The sequence below is a fragment of the Microtus pennsylvanicus genome, chromosome 12, assembly GCF_037038515.1.
Source record: "Microtus pennsylvanicus isolate mMicPen1 chromosome 12, mMicPen1.hap1, whole genome shotgun sequence".
Classification (NCBI taxonomy): domain Eukaryota; kingdom Metazoa; phylum Chordata; class Mammalia; order Rodentia; family Cricetidae; genus Microtus; species Microtus pennsylvanicus.
In genome coordinates this window covers 707,018-730,583 of record NC_134590.1, presented here as the reverse complement: position 1 = coordinate 730,583, position 23,566 = coordinate 707,018, and the positions used below count along the sequence as shown (strand labels likewise).

The 23,566-nt window shown below is 46.9% G+C and overlaps 1 protein-coding gene across 3 annotated transcripts in view; it reads left to right on the top strand.

The window, feature by feature from the left end:
- Pigg (phosphatidylinositol glycan anchor biosynthesis class G (EMM blood group)) overlaps positions 1-22,424 on the top strand; it is a 35,187-nt gene extending 12,763 nt beyond the window's left edge. The window contains exons 7-13 of one of the 3 annotated variants that reach the window (XM_075944123.1): positions 1,704-1,921; positions 2,315-2,596; positions 4,927-5,384; positions 9,068-9,259; positions 12,698-13,007; positions 14,489-14,652; positions 20,084-22,424. In XM_075944123.1, coding sequence (XP_075800238.1) covers positions 1,704-1,921; positions 2,315-2,596; positions 4,927-5,384; positions 9,068-9,259; positions 12,698-13,007; positions 14,489-14,652; positions 20,084-20,300 — 1,841 coding nt within the window. In that variant the 3' untranslated portion in view covers positions 20,301-22,424. The remainder of the gene's footprint in view (positions 1-1,703; positions 1,922-2,314; positions 2,597-4,926; positions 5,385-9,067; positions 9,260-12,697; positions 13,008-14,488; positions 14,653-20,083) is intronic. The other 2 variants (XR_012907321.1, XM_075944124.1) reach the window with 2 other exon arrangements.
- Positions 22,425-23,566: the final 1,142 nt, after the last annotated feature.

Genomic DNA, 23,566 nt, shown 5'->3' with positions numbered 1-23,566 from the left:
CTGTCTTCTCCACTTAAGTTCTGCCCTATCAGGCCCAAAGCAGTTTCTTTATTCATTAGCCAATGAAAGTAACACATGAACAGAAAAACCTCCCATATCATTTGTGCCTTCTGAATCAGAACGTAAGCAGACAGGAATTGTCCTGTTTATTCACCATTGTCTGTCTGTCTGTCTTTCTTTCTTTCTTTCTTTCTTTCTTTCTTTCTTTCTTTCTTTCTTTTAATTTGCAATCCATTGTGTTTCTTATTCAGGATGTGATAGCTAGGGACAGAGTCCGTGCTTAGGAAGTATTCATGTAGCTATATGAACAGGAACCCCAGGTTTCTATGACTCATTTTATAGTGGCTGTAAGATGTAACACAAATACCCTGTGTCTTTGTGGTTCATTTGTAGAGATGTGTAAACCTGTTGCGTATACACAGATAGATCGTAGTATACATAGACAGGTCTTTGTGGCTTACTCATGGAGGCTGTGGGTTATAGACACAGGTGCTCTATGTCTTTATGAGTCTTATGGAGGTTGTGGGGTATAGGTATAGGTACCACCAGTCTTCTATAGTTCACTTATAGATACTGTGGGGTATAGGCGTAGGTGGCCCAAGTCTCTGTGACTCCCTGGAAGAGAGACTGTATTATGAATAACAGGTCACTGTGGAGGCTTGGGGTATAAACATAGATACCCCTATTTTCCTGTGGCATACCCGTGAGGGCACCAGCCGTGAACTTCCTATCAGAGTTTAGAATAAAGCTTTCTGTCACTTTGTGACCTGAGCAAATGCCTTAATTCTAGCTCCGTTTCTCATCTGGAGAACAGGCACAGTTGTCTCATCCGTCCTTCGTGGGTCATTGCGGAAGTGCGCAAGCTGCTTAGGGTGACGCTGGCCAGTAACTTGTGACACCCAGCAGTAAGGAGAGGTGCCACCTGAAATGCTGAGGTTCTGTTCACGTTAAAATTGTGTCGTTGAACCCTTGTTCTCAGCAAGAGAATGCCTGCAGGGGTTCTTTTGCTGCTTTGAAGGTGAAGCAGGAGTTGCATTCACAGATCACTGCAGCACTGTAGGGAACGACAGCACGTGTGGCCCTGCTGGTGTATGAGGTGCATTTTAAAGAACAGAACATCTCAGGAGGAAAAGTCTTGTTCTTTAGACTCATATAGTCACAAGCAAGCACAACATAGTAAAGAGTAATAACCAGATCTGGAAAGAGGATTGTCAGCCCCTTGCCTCCAGCAGCATGCCTTTCAGAGCTAACGGAGAGGGGTAGCCGTGAGCCTGGAGCACTGTAAGGAAGAGCGGCTAGTGAAGGAAGCCAGTGTGAAGGCACAAGAATCAGCCTGTGCGGTGTATGGGCAGGATTCCTCACCGCACTGTCTACAGAGATGAGAAGGGCTCTGTGGAGCCAGGGCTGTTGTGCGTACGCTTCAGAAGAGAGGAGAGGTAAGATCACATGAGCAATGTAGAAAAAGTGTCTGGGCCAAGCTGTGGGTGCTTATTTCTGCCTATACTGTGTGTGCTGAGTGCCCAAGCCCTGGCTGTGTTGGCTTAGGTGGATTACATCATCAGCTGTCACAGTATTACCGACGTGTAGCTGACCCTTCCTGCCTAGGAACAGATCGCCTTCCATAGGTATCAGTTCTAAAGACTATGCCAGGAATAAGCGAATGCACTAAAATTATAAGTGTGTATAATCCTTTTGTCTGATAGATCCTGGATTTGAGCAGTTTAAAATGGCAGAAAGGTTGCATGGAAATTGGGTCAAGCTACACTTGGAAGAAAACCATTCAGACGTCCTGCTTGGCCTGGGGACCAAAGTCCTCAGGCAGTACCTGGGTGCCCTGAAGACCCTGAGCCTGTCTCTGAGCACTCAGGTGGCTCACTATGACATCTACTCCATGGCAGTCGGGACTGTCGTGGTTTTGGAGGTACAGACACTTGTATTGTCATGGTTTGTGTGTTAAATTGATTTCACAACTCAGCTAAAACACGATGGTTTTAAATGTATATATCATTACTTCTAAGCATGATAGTGTTATGTCTCTAATCCTAGAATTCAGGCTACTAAGACAGAGGGAAGTCATGCCAGCCTGGGCTACAACAAGACCCCGTGTCTAAAAAGAGCATTGATATACCATGGAAAATAGGAATGTTCTTTGTTCTTCCAGAGATGAAACTATAAATCAAGCTATGTAGTTTTAGTAAAAAACTAAAACTAATTTTTCCTTGGGTCTTTTTGTTGTTGTTATAAGTGGAACAGGATGGGCTCATTTGACGATGCCTGACCTTCCATAGACACTCTCGATCTTCTTCTGTTTCAGGTTCTCACTCTGTTCCTCCTTAGCACCCCACATGTGCTGTGCAGGAAGGATGAGCTGGATGTCCCCCTGTTGTCTCCCGTGTCTTCCCTGCTCTTTTATTTGTTATTTCTGGTTCTCTCGGCCGTTCATGTCCTGGTGTGCACCTCGTCTGAGAGCTCATGCTACCTCTGCAGCCTCCCGTGGCTGGCGGCAGGGGCTGTGATGGTGCTGGCGGCTGCACTGCTCTGTGCGATTCTGTCTGCTCTCATCAGGATGGTCGTCGACGGCACTCTGCTGAAGAAGGTACGGCTGTGGTCCTTGTGGGTGGGCTTTTGCTGTGTTTTCCAGCTAATCTTTCATTAATAAGAAATTGGCTGAAAATCTTGTGTATACTAGTCTTCCAGTGCTGGAGATGCCTTGGAAAGACCACACACCAAGTGAGCTGTAGGAGAAAGAGCTAAGCAGCCCTTCCCAGGCTTCTGAGCGCATTGGCTCATGATATTCTGTTGGGTAGTCAGGTCACAGGCTTTTATTCTCAGCTGGAAAGAGCTGGACTGGAGCAGAGTTATAATAGGGTTTCTGGATGTGGAAGAAAGGGAACATGTGTAGAAAGCTTTATGGACGGTGAACAGTGGGACACGCAGGAGGCTTCTGAGGAAGCTTGGTCCACTATTGGTCTGTTCTGCCTCACAGAACTTTCTTTTCAAGGCTTATATTTTCCTGTGAAATTCTTGGGTTTTGGTATGACGCCTTTATTAGGTAGGTGACAGTAACAGAGCAGTGTGAAAGAGATACATGGGCATGGTAGAGTCCACGGTACCCAGGTACGTGGGCGTGGTAGAGTCCACGGTACCCAGGCACGTGGGCGTGGTAGAGTCCACGGTACCCAGGCACGTGGGCGTGGTAGAGTCCACGGTACCCAGGTACATGGGCGTGGTAGAGTCCACGGTACCCAGGCACGTGGGCGTGGTAGAGTCCACGGTACCCAGGCACGTGGTTGTGGTAGAGTCCACGGTACCCAGGCACGTGGGCGTGGTAGAGTCCACGGTACCCAGGCTCCTGGGCGTGGTAGAGTCCAGGTACCCAGGTACATGGGCGTGGTAGAGTCCACGGTACCCAGGTACGTGGGCGTGGCAGAGCCCACGGTACCCAGGCACGTGGGCGTGGCAGAGTCCACGGTACCCAGGCACGTGGGCGTGGTAGAGTCCACGGTACCCAGGCACGTGGGCGTGGTAGAGTCCACAGTACCCAGGCACGTGGGCGTGGTAGAGTCCACGGTACCCAGGCTCCTGGGCGTGGTAGAGTCCACAGTATCCAGAGCCTGGAATTGAGAAGCTGTGCAGTAACTCCAGCTCTCATCCAGTATACTCTGTCCTCTCCTCTTCCCAGCACAGGGCTTTTAAGGGTCTCCTGCTGTGTATCTGGATCTAGGCACAGTCTCCATGTATGTTTGCATCTTTAGGGCCTGTTTGGATTCGTGGTGTTTCTCTGGGTGCCTTACTATACGTAGTTATTAGCTATCAGAACGATAAGTAACAACAAGAATTTCATATTGAACTGGGGTGTATGACGGTGCACACGTGGAGGTCAGAGGACAGCTTGTGAGAGTCAGTTCTCTCCTCCCACATACGGGTCCTGAGGATAGGACTCAGGTATAGGCGGCAAGTGCCTATACCTGCTGACCCTCATCAGCCCTCGACTGTTGTTAAGTTACTAATTTGTGTTGGTCAGTCTTTCATCACGATGACAAGATATCTGAGATCAACAATTTAAGGGAGGGAAGATTTACAGCTCATTTCAACAGTGTCAGCCTGTATCTGGCTGGCTCCATTACTGTGGGCCTGTGTTGGGATGGAAACATCACATGGGAAAGGCTTGGCTGGAAAGAGCTGTTTACTCGTGGCAGCTAAGAAGCAGAGAGAGGAAAGAAGGGAGAATGGAGTTAGCTCCTTCTCGTTCTAATCACCTTTTTGAGCCCCCCCCCCCTTGGTGAGGGAAGTACTTCATATCTAAATCATAACATAATTGAAGAGATAGTGTTCTGTTGCCATTTCAGCCGAAGTAACCATTATAGTGGGAACTATGTGATCCTGGGAGATTGATGGCATGCAGGGAACATGACAGCTGGGCCAGGATCTTCTGGGCAATTCTTTTATTTATTTATTTATTTTTTTTGGTTTTTCAAGACAGGGTTTCTCTGTAGCTTTGGTGCCTGTCCCGGAACTAGCTCTTGTAGATCAGGCTGGCCTCGAACTCCCAAAGATCTGCCTGCCTCTGCCTCCCAAGTGCTGGGATTAAAGGCGTGCGCCACCACCGCCCGGCCCTTCTGGGCAATTCTTATACACAGTCACTGTGTTGAGGGCCTGCTTTCAGTCTCTGACACTGAGCTTGGGACTTAGAGTCCAGGACTGACATGGTATGTCCATGTCCTCGTGGACCTCCTCTGGGCTGCGCTGCAGGAGAGGGCCCGGTGCTTCCCATGCAGGGGCTTCCTTCCACAGTAGACGATCTGGGTTGGATGGGAAGACAGCAAGTGTCTGTCACGAGGCCTTTTCACTGTGGGCCAGGGACTGTGCAGGGTGATGGATAAAATTTCCAGGTTATCCTTCAGAAACTGTATTTCCTTCTAACAGAGTGCATCTCATCCCAGCTCAGGATGGTCAGAGGTGGACCTCCTCCTTCTTCTGGGCACAGTGGGCCACGTCCTGAGCCTGGGAGCCAGCAGCTTTGTGGAGGAAGAACATCAGACCTGGTACTTCCTTGTTAACACTCTGTGCCTGGCTCTGAGTCAGGAAACCTGTAGGAGTTACTTTCTGGGAGATGACTGTGAACCTCAGCATCGCTTCCATGTTGAACAAGAGTGTGTGGACATACTTGCTTATACCCGGAAGGACAGCACAAGCTATAGTACCCCTGAGCCTGACAGAAAGGGTAAAGGGGTCTCCCTTTCCGAAACAAAAGGAAGCAGCAAATGGTGGGCAGTGCTGGCAAGTCCCTGGCTGGTGCTGATTTGCTGCCGGCTGCTGAGGTCCTTGAACCAGACAGGGGTGCAGGGAGCTCACCGGCCTGACTTCAGCCACTGGCTTACCAGGTGAGCATGACCAATGGACTGAAACTATCTGTAGCTGAATGGCCTTCCTTTTCTGCATTGTGTCCTTTTAAAGATAAAGACTAAGATAATACTTGAGATATAAAGAAATAGAAAATATACCTCATGAAGTTAAAAAGAGGCTCACTTAATAGATTTGATTTATTAATGTGGAATCAGAGTAATTGTTAATGATTGAGACCCTGTGAGTTTTGAAACGATCATTGTGCAAAAGATGTAATTCTGGGGTCAAGTCCATGGTGGCTCATTCTATACTGCTGCCCATGGACAAGAGGACAAGGTCAGTAGGCAGAAGGCTGTGGTCTCTGGAGCATCTTTGCCTTCTGTTCTCCCTTCTCAACAGTCATGCCTCTCTCTCTCTCCACCCTTAGAAGGAAAAGTGTATAGCATAGCAGGTCTCTCAATATCCCCCGAGTCTTCTGCTGAGGCTGCAGAGCCAGGAAGAGATATAGATGGGGTAGATGGAGGGTCTTAAGAAGAGACTTGAAGTAAAAGGAAGGATCTGAGTCTGACAAAGTCAAGACCAGACTGTCTTGATTTTTAATTGTCTGGCAACAAAGATTCAAGCTGAAGTAAAAGAACAGCAAATGAGAATGTTCAAAGGAACAAACAGTTTCAGGACTGCATAACATTGTAGTGCAGAGTGTAGTGCTCCTGCTAGTGCTTGGGAAGTCTCAGGTGGATACTGTTGGGACTTTGTATCTGCTTGGAGGAGAAACAGGCAAATGGTGCTCCCAAGACCTTACAAGTTCACAGTCAACCTGGATGTGGGCATCAAAGAACAGTGACTCAGAGAATTCCCCTAACTTTCATAATCTCACAGTTACAGCTGGCATCTTTGTGGACTCAGCCATTTGCCTGTACAACAGCCCTGGAGAAACAGCACAGTGTGGTCCTCACTTTGCAGTTCAGGGAGGAAAGAGGGCACAGGGCCTGGTAATAGGCCATATCTCCTCAGCCAGGTCTTAGAAGAACATAATGGACTCTGTTTTGTTTTTCTGGAAAATTGAAGCATTTGGTTCATGTGTGTCCTGCATACCTTCTCAATTGTACTGCTTCCTGCACCCTGTTTTTTTTTCTTTCTTTCTTGAATTCCTGGGCCATTCAAGTTACAGAGAGCCATTTTATAAACCCTATTAGCTGTCCACTCCAAAGCTGTTTTAATACCATTTTCTGTGGTGATATACAGCACTCTAGTGGGATATCTAGGGTGTTCAGTGTGGGGCACAGCAGAGACCTCCAGGGTGAGACCTCCTCCAGGGTGAGACCTCCAGGGTGGGACCTCCTCCAGGGTGAGACCTCCAGGGTGAGACCTCCTCCAGGGTGGGACCTCCTCCAGGGTGAGACCTCCAGGGTGAGACCTCCTCCAGGGTGAGACCTCCTCCAGGGTGAGACCTCCAGGGTGAGACCTCCTCCAGGGTGAGACCTCCAGGGTGAGACCTCCTCCAGGGTGAGACCTCCAGGGTGGGACCTCCTCCAGGGTGAGACCTCCAGGGTGGGACCTCCTCCAGGGTGAGACCTCCTCCAGGGTGGGACCTCCTCCAGGGTGAGACCTCCTCCAGGGTGGGACCTCCTCCAGGGTGAGACCTCCTCCAGGGTGAGACCTCCTCCAGGGTGAGACCTCCTCCAGGGTGAGACCTCCTCCAGGGTGGGACCTCCTCCAGGGTGGGACCTCCTCCAGGGTGGGACCTCCTCCAGGGTGAGACCTCCTCCAGGGTGGGACCTCCTCCAGGGTGAGACCTCCTCCAGGGTGGGACCTCCTCCAGGGTGAGACCTCCTCCAGGGTGAGACCTCCTCCAGGGTGGGACCTCCTCCAGGGTGAGACCTCCTCCAGGGTGAGACCTCCTCCAGGGTGAGACCTCCTCCAGGGTGAGACCTCCTCCAGGGTGGGACCTCCTCCAGGGTGGGACCTCCTCCAGGGTGAGACCTCCTCCAGGGTGAGACCTCCTCCAGGGTGAGACCTCCTCCAGGGTGGGACCTCCTCCAGGGTGGGACCTCCTCCAGGGTGGGACCTCCTCCAGGGTGAGACCTCCAGGGTGGGACCTCCTCCAGGGTGAGACCTCCTCCAGGGTGGGACCTCCTCCAGGGTGGGACCTCCAGGGTGAGACCTCCTCCAGGGTGAGACCTCCTCCAGGGTGAGACCTCCTCCAGGGTGGGACCTCCTCCAGGGTGAGACCTCCAGGGTGAGACCTCCTCCAGGGTGAGACCTCCTCCAGTGTGGGACCTCCTCCAGGGTGAGACCTCCTCCAGGGTGAGACCTCCTCCAGGGTGAGACCTCCAGGGTGGGACCTCCTCCAGGGTGAGACCTCCTCCAGGGTGAGACCTCCTCCAGGGTGAGACCTCCAGGGTGAGACCTCCTCCAGGGTGAGACCTCCTCCAGGGTGAGACCTCCAGGGTGGGACCTCCTCCAGGGTGAGACCTCCTCCAGGGTGGGACCTCCTCCAGGGTGAGACCTCCTCCAGGGTGAGACCTCCAGGGTGAGACCTCCTCCAGGGTGGGACCTCCTCCAGGGTGAGACCTCCTCCAGGGTGAGACCTCCTCCAGGGTGAGACCTCCTCCAGGGTGAGACCTCCTCCAGGGTGAGACCTCCTCCAGGGTGAGACCTCCTCCAGGGTGAGACCTCCTCCAGGGTGAGACCTCCAGGGTGAGACCTCCTCCAGGGTGAGACCTCCTCCAGGGTGGGACCTCCAGGGTGAGACCTCCTCCAGGGTGAGACCTCCTCCAGGGTGGGACCTCCTCCAGGGTGAGACCTCCTCCAGGGTGAGACCTCCTCCAGGGTGAGACCTCCTCCAGGGTGAGACCTCCTCCAGGGTGAGACCTCCTCCAGGGTGAGACCTCCTCCAGGGTGAGACCTCCTCCAGGGTAGGACCTCCGCCTGGGTGGGACCTCCTCTGGGGTGAAGCCTCTGGTTTTAAATCATCTCTCCGTGTCCTGACAGTCACAACTGTCTTATGCCATTTTCTGGTTTGTTTTTCTTTTTTCTTTCTTTTTTTGTTGTTATTGTTGTTCTCTCTCTCTCTCTCTCTCTCTCTCTCTCTCTCTCTCTCTCTCTCTCTCTCTCTCCCCCTTCCCCTCGGTGCCTCCCCCTCCCCGTGTGTGTGTTTTGAAACAAAGTCTTGCCCTGTATCCCCAAGCCTGACCTCAAACTTGTGATCTCATTTGTCAAGATTACAGATGTATATCACCATGCCCAGTTTTGTTCACATTTTCTAAAATCTTTTCTCATTTCTATGTATATCTTTCCAGAATATGTATTTAACAACTATTAGCTATCGAAGCTTTATGAGCATAGCTGTAAATAACATAAGGGAGCCAGCCTTGCCCGAATTCTTTTACACGTAGCACCTGTGCACCTCCGCTCAGCGGGACAGCACCTGTCAGAAGCTAGGGCCGAGAGACTTGAGGTCATGGGAGAACAGTAGAGCCAGGATGAGCACGAAGCAAGGCAAGGACTGGAGGACAGAGCTGTTTGTACCTAATGCCAGCATCTGGCCATCTTGAGAGTAAGAAGTGAGTGAGATCTCAGCATGGTCGTCTTTGTGACATTTAAGAACTCGTTTTGTTTTCTGGCTTTCTAGAAAAATCATCTGATTGTAATTCTTTAAAAACCCTTCAATATCCACAATTCTGTTGGTGTAATTTGGACATCTTCTGTCTTATTTCAGCTCTGATCACAAAGCTCAACTCTCAGGCCTGGCTGCCCTTTCTCTGGTTGTGATCTTCATGTTGGTTCAAAATGGATGTTCCCTTGTATCTAAGGCAGCCTTAGCCCTGGGGCTGCTGGGTGTCTTCTGCTATAGGGCAGCCACTGGGATTGTGCTGTTTCCATGGCAGCCAGACAACAAAAGCATTTCAAAGTAAGTGAACTAGAGACCAAAGTTTGCTTTTATATATTTCAGTGTTTTCTGTACTAAAAAATGCCATGCTAATCTTTACGATAGTGGGGTTTATTTTTTTAAGTAATTTGTTATTTTGTGTGCATTGGTGTTTTGCATGTAGCTATATCCATGTGAGGAAGCCACATCCCCTAGAATGGAGTTACAGATCGTTGTGAGCTGCCTTGTGGGTGCTCTTAACCTGTAAGCCATCTCTGCAGACCCTGGAGTGTAGTTTTTATTTTTATTTTATTTTATTTTTTTTAAAGATTTATTTATTTTGTATAGTGTTCTGCCTGCATATATGCCTGCAGGCCAGAAGAGGGCACCAGATTTCATTACAGATGGTTGTGAGCCACCATGTGGTTGCTGGGAATTGAACTCAGAACCTCTGGAAGAACAATCAGTGCTCTTAACCTCTGAGCCATCTCTCCATCCCGAGTGTAGTTTTTATTAATAGTGGTTTCACTTGCAACTATTGTATCCTGGCCAAGAAAACGGTAGTGAACCACTTTGTTAGCACTCTTGGGAGAAAAATAATTTAGAAGTAAGCTCATTGTACTTATTTTTAATTAATAAATAAATTAAGGCCTAGGACTGATGAATGAAGTGATAAATGAGTTAACAGCAACCTTCATTTACTAGGATTTAGTCTTGCTAAGTTGAGCTGTGACTTACATAGCAGGGACAGTAATAGTGTGGATACTCCCAGCATCTGGGAAAGGAAGCTGGCTTTCCTGTGTTACTCCTGTAAGGCCAAGGAGCTCCTGTTGTGCAGATCAAGAGGGCTAACCATGAGTCTGGTGTCCGTGATAGAACTACAGGTGACTGGACAGGGCTGCAGAGCGTGGCTAGCCTTCTTGGTGTGGTTATATCTGTTCTCAAAAGTACCGAGAATACAGCAGAGGGGCCATCGGAAGTAAGATGCCCTCATGTTCTTTGAAGCATCATTTGCAGTTGAAGGAATAAATAATTTGTCGTTGTCCAGCAGTAGTGGGACAACCCTCACAGATATGTTGAAGCCCTGTGGTGGGATCTTGTAGCCATGAGGTAGTAAGTTTTCATAGAGCACAGAAGGGTGGTAAAGCAATAGGCAGACTCTTACTTGAGTCCAACTTACCAAACTCTTTTTGTATATGACTTAAGTTGATTAAATATTGTCATATTTAGGAGCCAAGGTCATATATAGGTTGTGGCCTTCCTTTTTACTCACTTGAGTACCTCACAGAATCTAGGGTTAACAAGTGCTGAGAGCTGAGGGCTGTAGCCAGAAGCTTAGGGGCGTACCAGGAAACATCTCTGTGTCTGCAGCAGGGGCCAGCAGGGTGGTGGCCTTCAATGAGGCAGAAAGCCGCGGGGAACATGAAGAAGATGGTGGTTGAGACTGGGGACATTTTGTAGAGACAAAGTCTGTTCTTGGCTTTGTAGTCTGGAACTGTGGGCAAATGGTTGCATATTACATTTGGGGCTTTGTTTAATCTCCAAGTGCAGTGTGTGCGTGCATTTCTTGTTTTCGCCATGTCTGTCCTTGATTTCTGCATCATTCATCTCAAGACTGTGATCCCCTTACTTTCTTCTCTGCTTATGAGCAGCTTGGCTTTTATAGACGATGAGAAGAAAGCCAGTGCCTTTCCTCTCAGCATGCTCTTTCTGTCTGTAAAATGCATCCATTCCTCACCCTGTCTATCTTGATTTTTAAAAATGCACTGGTTTCAGATCCACCTGGTTCCTAAACTGATCAAATTCTGAATTCATCTTGGACCCTGACCTATCTGGTTCTGCATTTACTGTGAGTCAATATTCACCAATTAGTCACGACCCTTTCTCTTGACCCTTTCCTTTCTTCCCTTTCTGAAGCCCAAGCATGTCTAGGATTGAAAGTCAAAGTCCTAGGAATGAGAAGCACTGACTGGTGAGGTCTGGGGACTCATTTGGATGCTCTTTCTGTTACTCTTTCCTGTCCAGTGGCCTGGGATTATCTGCTGGGAGAGGGCTTCTTCTGTGAAACCCTTATTGGCCATATGTTTGCTGCATTCTATACCTATAAAGGGACCTGTTGTTAGCTTTTATACCGGGACCATACACCCCTTTATATGGTTACACTGCATTCTGTCCTATAAAGGGACCTGTCGTTAGTCTTTATACCGGGACCATACACCCCTTTATATGGTTACACTGTCCCACGTGTCACACAGTTTCAACACTGCATTAAAATGATCATAATAAATGGGGATTTTTATAGTACACAAAGTGTTGGATGACAGCATGATACAGGAAATCCATTTTTAAAACCGGTATACTGCTGTTGCTATTTTATTTAAAATTCATTGTCTGTGCATCATGTATGTGAAGAAGGCATTGAATCCCCAAAACTGGAGTTACAGTTGTGAACCTCCATGTGGGTGCTGGGAAATCAAACCTGTTTTGTTTTGTTGTTTTGTTTGTTTTAAACAGGATCTCAATATGTAGCCTGGGCCTGGAATGCACTATGTAGATCAGGCTGGCCTCAAACTCACAGACTGTCTGTCTCTGTCTTTACCTCCTGACTGCTGGAATTAAAAGTATTCCACCATTAATCTTAAAGTATATAAATACACCATTTATAAAATATTTTGAAAATACCATGTATTAGGAATATATATTAAAGAAGATGAAATTATTAGACATAGTCTTATAACTTGTATCCTTTATATACTTAAATTAAGTGTTAAGATACTTAGTTCATAACAGTGTTTAATATTACTGCTACTACTTAATATTACTAAGCATTACTATGTGCCAAATCCTTCATATCTATTTTTTTACACATATATAATTCCTAGGATAACCCTTGTGATGTGTAGGAACCACTTTCTGTTTCACACACAATGAAGTTGTCAGAGCGTTAATTGTTCAAACAGCAGAACTTGTGAGCCGCAGAGACCACTGCATGCTGACATTGCCCATCTTATACACGTCAACCTGCAAGTTCTTTTTAAATCCATTTATTTGCAATAGAACATGCTGAATTGCAGTTAGCATTTTGAACTTAGGCAATTTCCGATACTCAGGTCTTGGACTGTCACAATGGTTTTTCATTTAACTGTGCAAAGTGGATTAGTGATTTTCTTGGCATATTACAAGGGTATAGCTCTGGTTTTGCAGTCGGGTGATCCTTGGACCATATAAGCAAGTTTTCCCCCAAACTTCATCAGGACAGTACATTCCAACATATGCCTGTTGGCCTAACTGGCTGTTCCTTAAAGGCACACAGGTAGAAGTAGACATGCCTTTTGTTTGTTTAAAGTAGTCACAGCTTGTCTAGTTATACTGGCACATTCAGGCATTCTCTAATTAGATACATCTTTTAATGGAAAAGTATGTACTTGAATTTTTTTAGATAGTACAAATGAATCTAACATGTTTTGCTTTTTTTTTTAGGGGCATTATTGAAGCTCGTTTTGTTTATGTATTTGTCCTTGGCATTCTGTTCACGGGTACCAAAGGTTTACTGAAAGCACAAGTCATTGCAACAGACTTCAAAACCAGGACTGTAGGTTTGTGGGAGATACATAGTGGACTAGTTCTTCTGGCAGCTTTGCTCTTGAGACCACATAATCTTCCAGTGTTAGCGTTTAGCCTCTTGATTCAGACTATAATGACTGAGTTCATCTGGAAACACCTGAGACATGATGCAGCCAAGATCACTGTAATGCATTATTGGTTTGGTCAAGCATTCTTCTATTTTCAGGTAGGTGTTTGTTATTATCGTGGATAGAGGGCTAGTAACTTTTTATGTCACGTATCTTTAGTTTTTCTTTCTGAAAATGTAAGATGGAAAGTTGTATCTGTTCAGTGAAAGAACTGAAAATGTGGATTTTATTAGATAGAGTACAGTTTGTCATTTAAAAAAGGGCATGCTTGACCAGGTGTACTGGTGCACGCCTTTAATTCTAGCATTGGGGAGGCAGAGGCAGGGAGATCTGTGAGTTGGAGGCCAGCTACAAGTACAGAGTGAGACCTGTCTCAAAAAAAAAAAAAACAAAAAACAAAAAGACATGCCCTATGTAGATGCATATAGATATCTATAAGACAATGGGTTGTTGCTTTGCAGGAAGGATTAGGTAGGAATTGATTTATTACAAATGGTAAAGGAAATACATTAAGTCTTTTGTGTGTTCTGTTTGGGGAATGTGCAAAGGTTCTTCCTGTACCTTTGCCCCTGGTCTCAAGGCTGTCCACGCTGGGAACCACTGAGTGTCTCCACAGTTAGTCCTCTAAGGCCTTGAGGATCACAGGACTTCTTCCTTGTATTTAAAAATCCATCATCAGAAACCCAAGCCTGTTTTGTTGTGTAGAAAGGTATTTGGGCAGATAGTGGGCCTTAGAAGGCAACCCCAGGGAGGTGTTTATCACCTTAGATTCCTTCACAGCTCTGCTTTACCTCCTCTGTGTACACTGACTGCTTCTCTTTATCTGTCTTGTCCTGATAGGTCTATCTCCTCCCTGTGTTCCATTTTGCTCTTGGCTTCATATGTCTCCAGCCTTACCCGTGAATCAGGTCTAGGTTGTATGACTTGTCCTTTGTCCTCTTGTCACCAAAGGCCAAGAGTGTTTGGATTCAGTTACAGGAATCTATAATTCCTTAAGTACTATGACCAGCCCAAGACCAGCTCTGGGCTGTTTGCTGTGGTGATCTGGCCCTCCTGACTCTACTCTGGTCTCCCCCACGAACCAGCAGAACTCGCCTCTAATAGACTCAAGACCAGTGAATAGCTTGGGCACACAGATATAATTGGTAGGATATAGGGAGTCATCAGCCTGTGCACTCTGTGGCATTTCAGCAGGATTGGGCTATAGCTAACCTTTTGGCTGCTGTAGAAAAGTGGGTATTCAGTGAGCAATTACCAGTATGGCAGTATCCAGGATGTGTCCTGTGGGCCTCTGAGGACCACACACACCATCCTTGAGCAGAGGTCCTGAAGGAAAGGTCCATGCACTTGTCCTGAGAGCAGTTGATATGTCTGGAGGAAGGTGTGAGATTTCTGTAATAAGTCAAATTGAAGCATGCAAAATTCTTCAAAAGATTCATCTGTATAGGTTATTTTCTACCCCTTCTCGGGTCTGGAGAGCCAGCCCAGTGATGACTGTCTGTGACCAGTGCCCTTGCTCCTCTGGTCATGTATCCATGCTCACATGTGGAAAGAGCAACCTTGTTCTTCTGTGTTCCAGGGTAACTCAAACAACATTGCCACCATTGACATTTCAGCAGGCTTTGTGGGCTTAGACACCTACATGGAACTTCCAGCCACATTCCTCACGGTGTTTGGGACCTACGTGGGGCCTGTGCTTTGGGCCAGCCACCTCGTGCACTTCCTGAGCTCAGAAACAAACAAGTAAGGCACTTACTCTGTCTCTCAGAACAAATGTGATTGCAGATTGTCGGGTTTTAAGAATAATAACATTGTTTTATTTACAAGGCACTTGAGCTCAAAAAGTTAGAAGATCTTTTTTATTGATTTTCTTTTCCTTACATAGGAAATGTAGTTCATGGATCAAAGGCCTCAGTCAGGTCTAAAGGACTCTATCGATGGGGGTCTCAGTTTTTCTGTTCAAACCACACAAGAAGAAAAATACCGTAAAGAAAGCCATGTAGCAAGACCAGACAAGGAGCAAAGCCAGATACCACTGGCAAAGGCAAGAAAAGTGCAGTCTGGAGATCACTGAGGTCAGCAGGAGGAGATGTCCCATGGCAAGAGACACTCTTGTAACCACAGCCAGGAAATGGGAATGGGACGGAGATTCCACACTCAGCTCTGAGCCACTTACATTCTGAGGGCAAGGAGACAAAAGACATGGACTCTTGTTCTCCAAAAAACCCTTTTGGTGATCCAGAAGGAATACGCTAGGCATAGTTGCTGGCTGTACAGGTTCTGAGTCAGTCACCATCTGCCTGAGCCAGTCTAGGCTCTTGTGCCCTCCAGCAGCGTGGAGGCCCTTCCCAGGATCCAGCTTGCTCAGGTTGGGGTATATATAGCTCTTCGGGCTCATCCAGCGTGCTCCAGCCTGCCCCTGCCTATTTTCTCTACAGTGTCCTCCTATTTCATTTTTGCTTCAGTTGTTGGTTTGTGTGTTGTTCCTCTCTGAAAAAAGGCTTCATCAGAGGCCCATAGTTGTCTAGAGGTTCACAGCCACTGCTAGTAACCATATGTTCTTGGATCCAGGTGTGCACATGTATTCTCAATGTGCCTGAATCATAGAAAACTAGCCTCTTTCTGTGACATGGACCAGCCTCTCACACACTGAATGGGCGTGCTTCTACCAGCCAGAACCTCTTCTGTTTTACTGTGATTTACTGTGTTTTACTGTGTCCTAGTCTTTTCATGCCCCTTATCCCAGGCTTAGAGGTGAAGTTGAGACTTCCATGTTTCCATTCCCTCTTCCTGGTTGTGATTAGAAGAACGGCTCTTGTGGTGGCTGTCAGGGGTGACTCCTCTCGGGGTGTCTCCAGGCTCTTGTGGTGGCTGTCAGGGGTGACTCCTCTCGGGGTGTCTCCAGGCTCTTGTGGTGGCTGTCAGGGGTGACTCCTCTCGGGGTGTCTCCAGGCTCTTGTGCTGACTGTCAGGGGTGACTCCTCTCGTGGTGTCTCCAGGCTCTTGTGGTGGCTGTCAGGGGTGACTCCTCTCGGGGTGTCTTCAGGCTCTTGTGGTGACTGTCGGGGGTGACTCCTCTCGGCGTGTCTCCAGGCTCTTGTGGTGGCTGTCAGGGGTGACTCCTCTCGGGGTGTCTCCAGGCTCTTGTGCTGACTGTCAGGGGTGACTCCTCTCGTGGTGTCTCCAGGCTCTTGTGCTGACTGTCAGGGGTGACTCCTCTCGGCGTGTCTCCAGGCTCTTGTGCTGACTGTCAGGGGTGACTCCTCTCGGGGTGTCTTCAGGCTCTTGTGGCTGTCAGGGGTGACTCCTCTCGGGGTGTCTCCAGGCTCTTGTGCTGACTGTCAGGGGTGACTCCTCTCGGGGTGTCTTCAGGCTCTTGTGGTGACTGTCGGGGGTGACTCCTCTCGGCGTGTCTCCAGGCTCTTGTGCTGACTGTCAGGGGTGACTCCTCTCGGCGTGTCTCCAGGCTCTTGTGCTGACTGTCAGGGGTGACTCCTCTCGGGGTGTCTTCAGGCTCTTGTGGCTGTCAGGGGTGACTCCTCTCGGGGTGTCTCCAGGCTCTTGTGCTGACTGTCAGGGGTGACTCCTCTCGGGGTGTCTTCAGGCTCTTGTGGTGACTGTCGGGGGTGACTCCTCTCGTGGTGTCTCCAGGCTCTTGTGCTGACTGTCAGGGGTGACTCCTCTCGGGGTGTCTCCAGGCTCTTGTGCTGACTGTCAGGGGTGACTCCTCTCGGGGTGTCTTCAGGCTCTTGTGGTGACTGTTGGGGGTGACTCCTCTCGGCGTGTCTCCAGGCTCTTGTGCTGACTGTCAGGGGTGACTCCTCTCGGCGTGTCTCCAGGCTTCCTTGCTTACTCAGTGGTCTGTAGGCTGCACACCCCTGTTGCTGTCAGTGTTGTCTGTGGCTCTGCTTCTCCTCTGGCTTCATCCTTGGCTTCTTTCATGGGTTTGTCCTCAGTCCATCCTGTCCGCTTACTTCCTAGACTAGCTCTGAGATCTCCAAGTTCATGTCTAGCCCAGGCTCACTTATTGGCTCTAGAGTCATATCTGACCTCCTATTGGCACCTCCATGGAGGGACCCAGATAGCACCAAACTCAGCAGGTTCAAACTAGAATGACCCACTGGTTCACTGGTGCTGCATTTCCCTCAGGTAGAGGTGCTCAAGCTCTGGTTATTAGCTCAAATGTCACTACAGAAAGCTCTCAAAAGCTGGACAAGAAACTGTGGTGGTCTCAGCCAAAAGAGAAACATCCTCCTATGCAAACCACATTTGGGTTATGAAGAAAAACAAAGCAAACTGATACTCTGCTTTTCAGGGGAGAAAGCTGTAAATTCCCTGTAGATGTTCTATGCCTGCACTTGGATGCAGCCTATAGAAAGTTCGTCTTAAATTATATAACCCACACATGAGGCTACGGGTCAGAATCTGGTAGTGGTGGTTGCTATAAACTGCCTGCTTGCAGTAATGCCGAAATCCTGTGCTGATGTTATGGGAGGAATATGCATAATATTCTACATGGACAATTCTAAAAACTGCTCCACACGGCAACGCCGCGTAGACACCCACTGTACCATGTGCTTACATGTTGGGTAAGGAAAACTACATTGGCAGAGCATTGCCTCAGCACGGACACCCTCTTTACGCTCCCTGGACAGGGCAGCCAGAGCCCTTTATCCAAGGCTTGTGCCGAGTCCTTACTTTTTGGTACACTGTTCGTGAGGCATTTGCAGTCAGTCACTTGGGTTGTGACAAGTAGGAGCTAGCAATTCAAGCCTGAGGTGTAAAACAGGAAGTGCTGGAGATACCTATATGGAGGGGATCAAGTCTGGTGTAACCGTTGGGGAACTAAACAGGAGAAAATGTGCCACGACCGAGATGAGAAGCCAGTGAAAGCTGAGGTGGTGTTGAAGAGAGGTTAGCTCAAGCCATCCACTGGCAACACTGTTTGAGAAGGCAAGAAGTCCGGTGCTCAGAACCAGGTTTGTGTTTTGGCCGCTGAGTAGCTGTTGGTGCCCAACACCGGATAATGAGCATGGAAACAGGTGTTTAGGAGGCTGTCCTAAAATGGCGTCCTGATCAACAGGACAGAACACACCTTACAGAACACACCCAGGTGCACAAATGCACAGACAACCATGTGCACAAACTTGTCACTCTGCCTCTAAATACACACCCCAGCAGGGCATGACTTGCCACTCATGGACTACGTTCAGGAACATCATTCCCCAGTAGGAACCACTCCTTTTGCTTTCATACCATCAATACAAGCATTACATAACTATATTTTATTCTCACAAATCTGCGATAGCTCCAGATTTGTAAATCCCATGGTCCCAGCTTCCACATCCCATCCATAGCCTCATTGTGGAAGGCCTTGTGTGCTTCCCAGACTCACCACCAGCTCCAGCTTTGCTGCCTCACCTCACACCCTGTTCTGAGCTACAGCTTATCTACCTGTGGCCTTCCTGACATGTTCACTTCACATCGCTGCCTAGTTTTTCTGTAGCATGGCCCCCACTGGTCACAAGGCAACTTGCAGTGTACACCCGCTCAAGTGATCCCCATAGAATACAAAGAGAGATGAGAACCTCTGACATAAGAGGCAGTGATTTTTAGTAGTACAGTGTGGTAACTAACTCACCTCCACAGGAAGGGGGCTCCTGTGGTTTAGAAGTGTTTCTAAGAGCCCGAGGAAGCCGGGTGGTAGTGGCGCACGCCTTTAATCCCAGCACTCAGGAGGCAGAGGCAGGCAGATCTCTGTGAGTTCGAGGCCAGCCTGGTCTAGAAGAGCTAGTTCCAGGACAGGAACCAAAAGCTACAGAGAAACACTGTCTTGAAAAATCAAAAAAAAAAAAAAAGCCTGAGGAGCATATGTTGTCCTTCTCATTAAATTTGCTGTTTTGTTTTTTACAGAAATGCTTGCTTGCTATATTTTATGTATTTATTAGGCTTTTACCTCTCCTTTTTAAAAGAAGGATTCCTGGTCTTCATTTTTATTACATTGACTTATTTGGTGTGTGTGTGTGTGTGTGTGTGTGTTTGTGTGCCCTCGCGCACGTATGTGTGTGTATGTCTGTGTATGTGACACACATAGATCAGAAGACAACTTGTAAGTCAGTTAGTTTTCTTCTTCTACCATTGGGTCCTAGGATTGCACTCAGATTGTCAGACTTAGCAGCAAGTGCCGTTTGCCCCCCGCCCTCTCACCAGCCTAGTCTCACTTTTCCTTATAGCACCTGGAGCACAGTTGTCATTGTGTCCAGTGACCCGACAGGGTCACAGAAGAGAACTCACGGGGTGCAAGATCATGCAGTGTTATTTTCTAAGTAGAAACATGGAGTGCCCAGTGACGTGCTCTGACGTGTGTTTGTCATGCCAACAGTAGAAATATGGAGTGCCCAGTGACGTGCTCTGACGTGTGTTTGTCATGCCAACAGTAGAAACATGAAGTGCCCTGTGACTCTGACGTGTGTTTGTCATGTCAACAGTAGAAACATGAAGTGCCCTGTGACTCTGACGTGTGTTTGTCATGTCAACAGTAGAAATATGGAGTGCCCTGTGACTCTGACGTGTGTTTGTCTTGCCAACAGTAGAAACATGGAGTGCCCTGTGACTCTGACGTGTGTTTGTCTTGCCAACAGTAAAAGCATGGAGTGCCCTGTGACGTGCTCTGACATGTGTTTGTCATGCCAACAGTAGAAACATGGAGTGCCCTGTGACGTGCTCTGACATGTGTTTGTCATGTCAACAGTAGAAATATGGAGTGCCCTGTGACGTGCTCTGACGTGTGTTTGTCTTGTCAACAGTAGAAACATGGAGTGCCCTGTGACTCTGACGTGTGTTTGTCTTGCCAACAGTAAAAGCATGGAGTGCCCTGTGACGTGCTCTGACATGTGTTTGTCATGCCAACAGTAGAAATATGGAGTGCCCTGTGACGTGCTCTGACGTGTTTTTGTCTTGTCAACAGTAGAAACATGGAGTGCCCTGTGACTCTGACGTGTGTTTGTCATGTCAACAGTAGAAACATGGAGTGCCCTGTGACTCTGACGTGTGTTTGTCTTGCCAACAGTAGAAATATGGAGTGCCCTGTGACGTGTTCTGACTGTGTTTGTCATGTCAACAGTAGAAACATGGAGTGCCCTGTGACTCTGACGTGTGTTTGTCTTGCCAACAGTGGTTCAGCACTGAGCCGGGCTTGCTTCTGCTATGCACTGATTGGCTCTGTTCCAGTTGCCGCGTACATCGTCCTGGTGACGTCTCTGCGCTATCACTTGTTCATATGGAGCGTGTTTTCCCCAAAGCTTCTCTATGAAGGGATGCACCTGCTCATCACGGCTGCCCTCTGTGCGGTATTCACTGCCACAAACCAGACTCGCCACACAAGGGCTTAGGCGGAGACAGACTCTTGGAGCCGATGTGCTTTTTAGTCACTGTTTATATCATGGATTTGAATGTTGAAACTGCCTCCATTCAAGATTATTCTGAGGGGGAAAATATGTGAAGCCAAGATTAGTGGATAACTTAATTTTACTTGGATTGAAATTAAACAGCAGATTAATAAAAGATCACTTTAAATACTTAAGTATCAAATTTTCCCTATTTACAATGACTCTGAGATTTTAATTTCCTTTGGGTGAGTTGTGACTATGTATGTTAGCTGATGGAAGCAAAGGTTCTGACTTTATCAGTATGTGTGTTAATCTCAGAGAGCCTATGGGAAGAGGTGTGCCTGCTGCAGGGGCCAACATCAAAGATCTCACACTCCTAAGAGCTCTTAAGTCAGAGGCCCCCAAAATGTTTCAGCTTATGTGGATTATATTTATCAATGTTGATAGCATTTGAAATGAAGACTAAAACATTTAAAAATATTATTCATTTAAAAATAATCTGCCGGTGGACAAGGTGGAACATAGTTGCATAATACCAGTACTCAAGGAAAAATCAAGAATATTATGATTTTCAGACTGCTTGGGCTACACAGCATCCTTTTCTCAACTCCCCCCCCCATAAAAGCTGCTGTATATTAATATAACAAAATAACTATATTTTCAAAAAAAATTAATGAGAAAAATAGAATTGTTTTTATGTTTTTGCATTTTTGCAGATGTCTTAAATGACCCACTCAATTGAAGATAGTTGGAATCTACATTTGATCTATTGTAATTTATGTTTGAAAAATAGGAAAAGCAGGCTCACTCAAACCTGTGGTTGGAAATGTGTGGAGTATACTACCTCTTCTCTGTCAGCTTAAATATTGTGCTTTGATATCAAAACAAAAATTGGCAAGTGGTATATAGGCTTTTATTGTTGTTATTTGAGACAAGCTCTCTGTAGCCTAAGTTGGCCTCAAATTTTTGACCCTTCCTCAGCCTCCCAAGTGTTAGGATTACTGTGCCTGGTTTCAGATGTTAGCTCTTCCAAGTTAGTAGGGCTGAAATGGGGGAAGGGAGGTTGTCTGTGTATGCAGACTGAACAGATGATCTGGTTAGGGACACAAAACTGGCCTTCCAGGCCAGATGCCTCCAGTAAGGAGTGGCGTGAATGCTGTGGTGGTAACCAACACTTTACCATTGGGTTTGAAGCCTCTTCTGCATCATGCCAGAGGGGTCGTAAGCTCTAAGACAAAACGCACTACTGTTTTACACAGTGGACATGCTATCACTCTATCTTTTAAATATTTATGTTTGTATGCAGAGATTAGGCTGCTCACAACCTTGGTCAGAGAAGCTTCAATTTTTGCAGTGGGCAATGATTAATGCAGAGACTTATAACTGCTCAAAATGTGGAGGATAATTGATTATTGAATGTTCAGTCCTAAATGGACCATCTGTAACACACACACACACACACCAATCAAGTGACGTTGTTGAAGAACAAAGAATGCAAGGGCTGAGAATGGGGAGGGGGTGTGAGACTCTTTCTTCTGGAGATCATGAACCATAGCAGTTGTGGCTACCTACCCAAGATCTGCACAAGATTGAGCTCCTTGACCTTCTAACGTGGATAGGGGAAGGGCACGTGAGGTACCAAGTGAGAAGCTGTTGTCAGCTAATGGATGCTGGAAGAGTAGCTGTTAAGAAGTTGCCCATGATCTGGTAAATCACTACATACATATATAAGCAACACTAACTAAACTATATTATTAGCTGGGGAAAAGAGACATGAATAGAGGATGTGTTGGGAAAGAGTTCCGGAGAAAGTAGGGGGAGTATGAGAAAGAGGGCAGGGGATAAAAATGATCAAAGTACATTGTATAGATGTATGAAATTATTAAAGACTAAATGCAGTATCTTAAAAGGGTACATTGGGGTAAGTCTGTGTGTATATACTAAGGTATATATAATATAGCTTGAAAGTATAAAAGGGAAAAGAAAATCCACAGTATATTTGTTTTTATAAAAAATTTATTATAGTTTCACTATTTTCTAGAGGAAACAAATGATAATGATTTTTGTTGTTGTTTAGACATTAATATGTCATAGATACTTCAATAAAGAGGCTGCATTAACCCATGACATTAACTTTCGTCTTTTTTTCTTTTGGCAGTGTTAGGGGTCAAACTCTAGACCTTGCCCACACTAAGTTAGCAGCAAGCCCTGAAGCCAGGCCTTTATGGCCAAGATAACTGAGAAATTGGAGAAGGCTTTGTCTAATTTGCCTTGGTCAAGCATAGCTCTTTTGACATGCTCAGTGTCTAAACCCACTTCTTAATTGTTAGGTCCTTCAAGGTCAGCCTTCCTAAAAGATCCATGTATTCAACTAACTTCTTTTAAGTTTTTCTATACCCTGGTATTTTAGCAAGGATAGGGCATGGATTTCTCCTTGTGGGCCCAATACAGTCCTCTCTTTCCAACCCAGCCTCCTTCTTTTCCTGACATTTCTGCTTTTTTCATCACTTTACTAACCCAACACTTTTGTAAACAGCAGCAGAGAAGTTCATTTTTTGGTAGGAGGAAGAGGTGAAAAAATACAAAGAGTTTTGTTTTTTTCTGATTCTTTCAGTGAAGTTGCCCACCCGTTTTCAATCTTGTGAACAGTGATACATAAAATAATTCTTTTTTTAATAAATTTATTTATTATGTATACAATATTCTGTCTGTCTGTCTGTATGCCTGCAGGCCAGAAGAGGACACTAGACCTCATTACAGATGGTTGTGAGCCACCATGTGGTTGCTGGGAATTGAACTCAGGACTTTTAGAAGAGCAGGCAATGCTCTTAACTGCTGAGCCATCTCTCCAGCCCTACATAAAATAATTCTAAAGCTGGTGATGCATGTCTGTAATACCAGCACTTGAGCCTTTGAAGTAGAGATTTTCTTTGCTTTTAAGACATTTTATTGTTTTTAAAATTATATGTAGCTGTGTGTCTGCTTGTGGGTTTGTGCATGAGAGGGCAGATGCCTGGAGAGGCCAGATGGGGTTGAATCCCTTGGAGCTGGACTTACAGAAGGTTTTGAACCACCTGGTACGGGTGCTGGGAATTGAATTCAGGTCCTCTGAGCCGTCTCTCCAGCCCTGATAAAAAATTTTCTTCTCTTTTTTGAGGCAAGGTTTCTCTATCTGGCCTTGGCTCACCTGGGAGTTGCTATGTAGACTAGGCTGACCTCAAACTCCTAGAAATCCCGGTCAGAAGCTCTTCATCACTATTACAACTGCA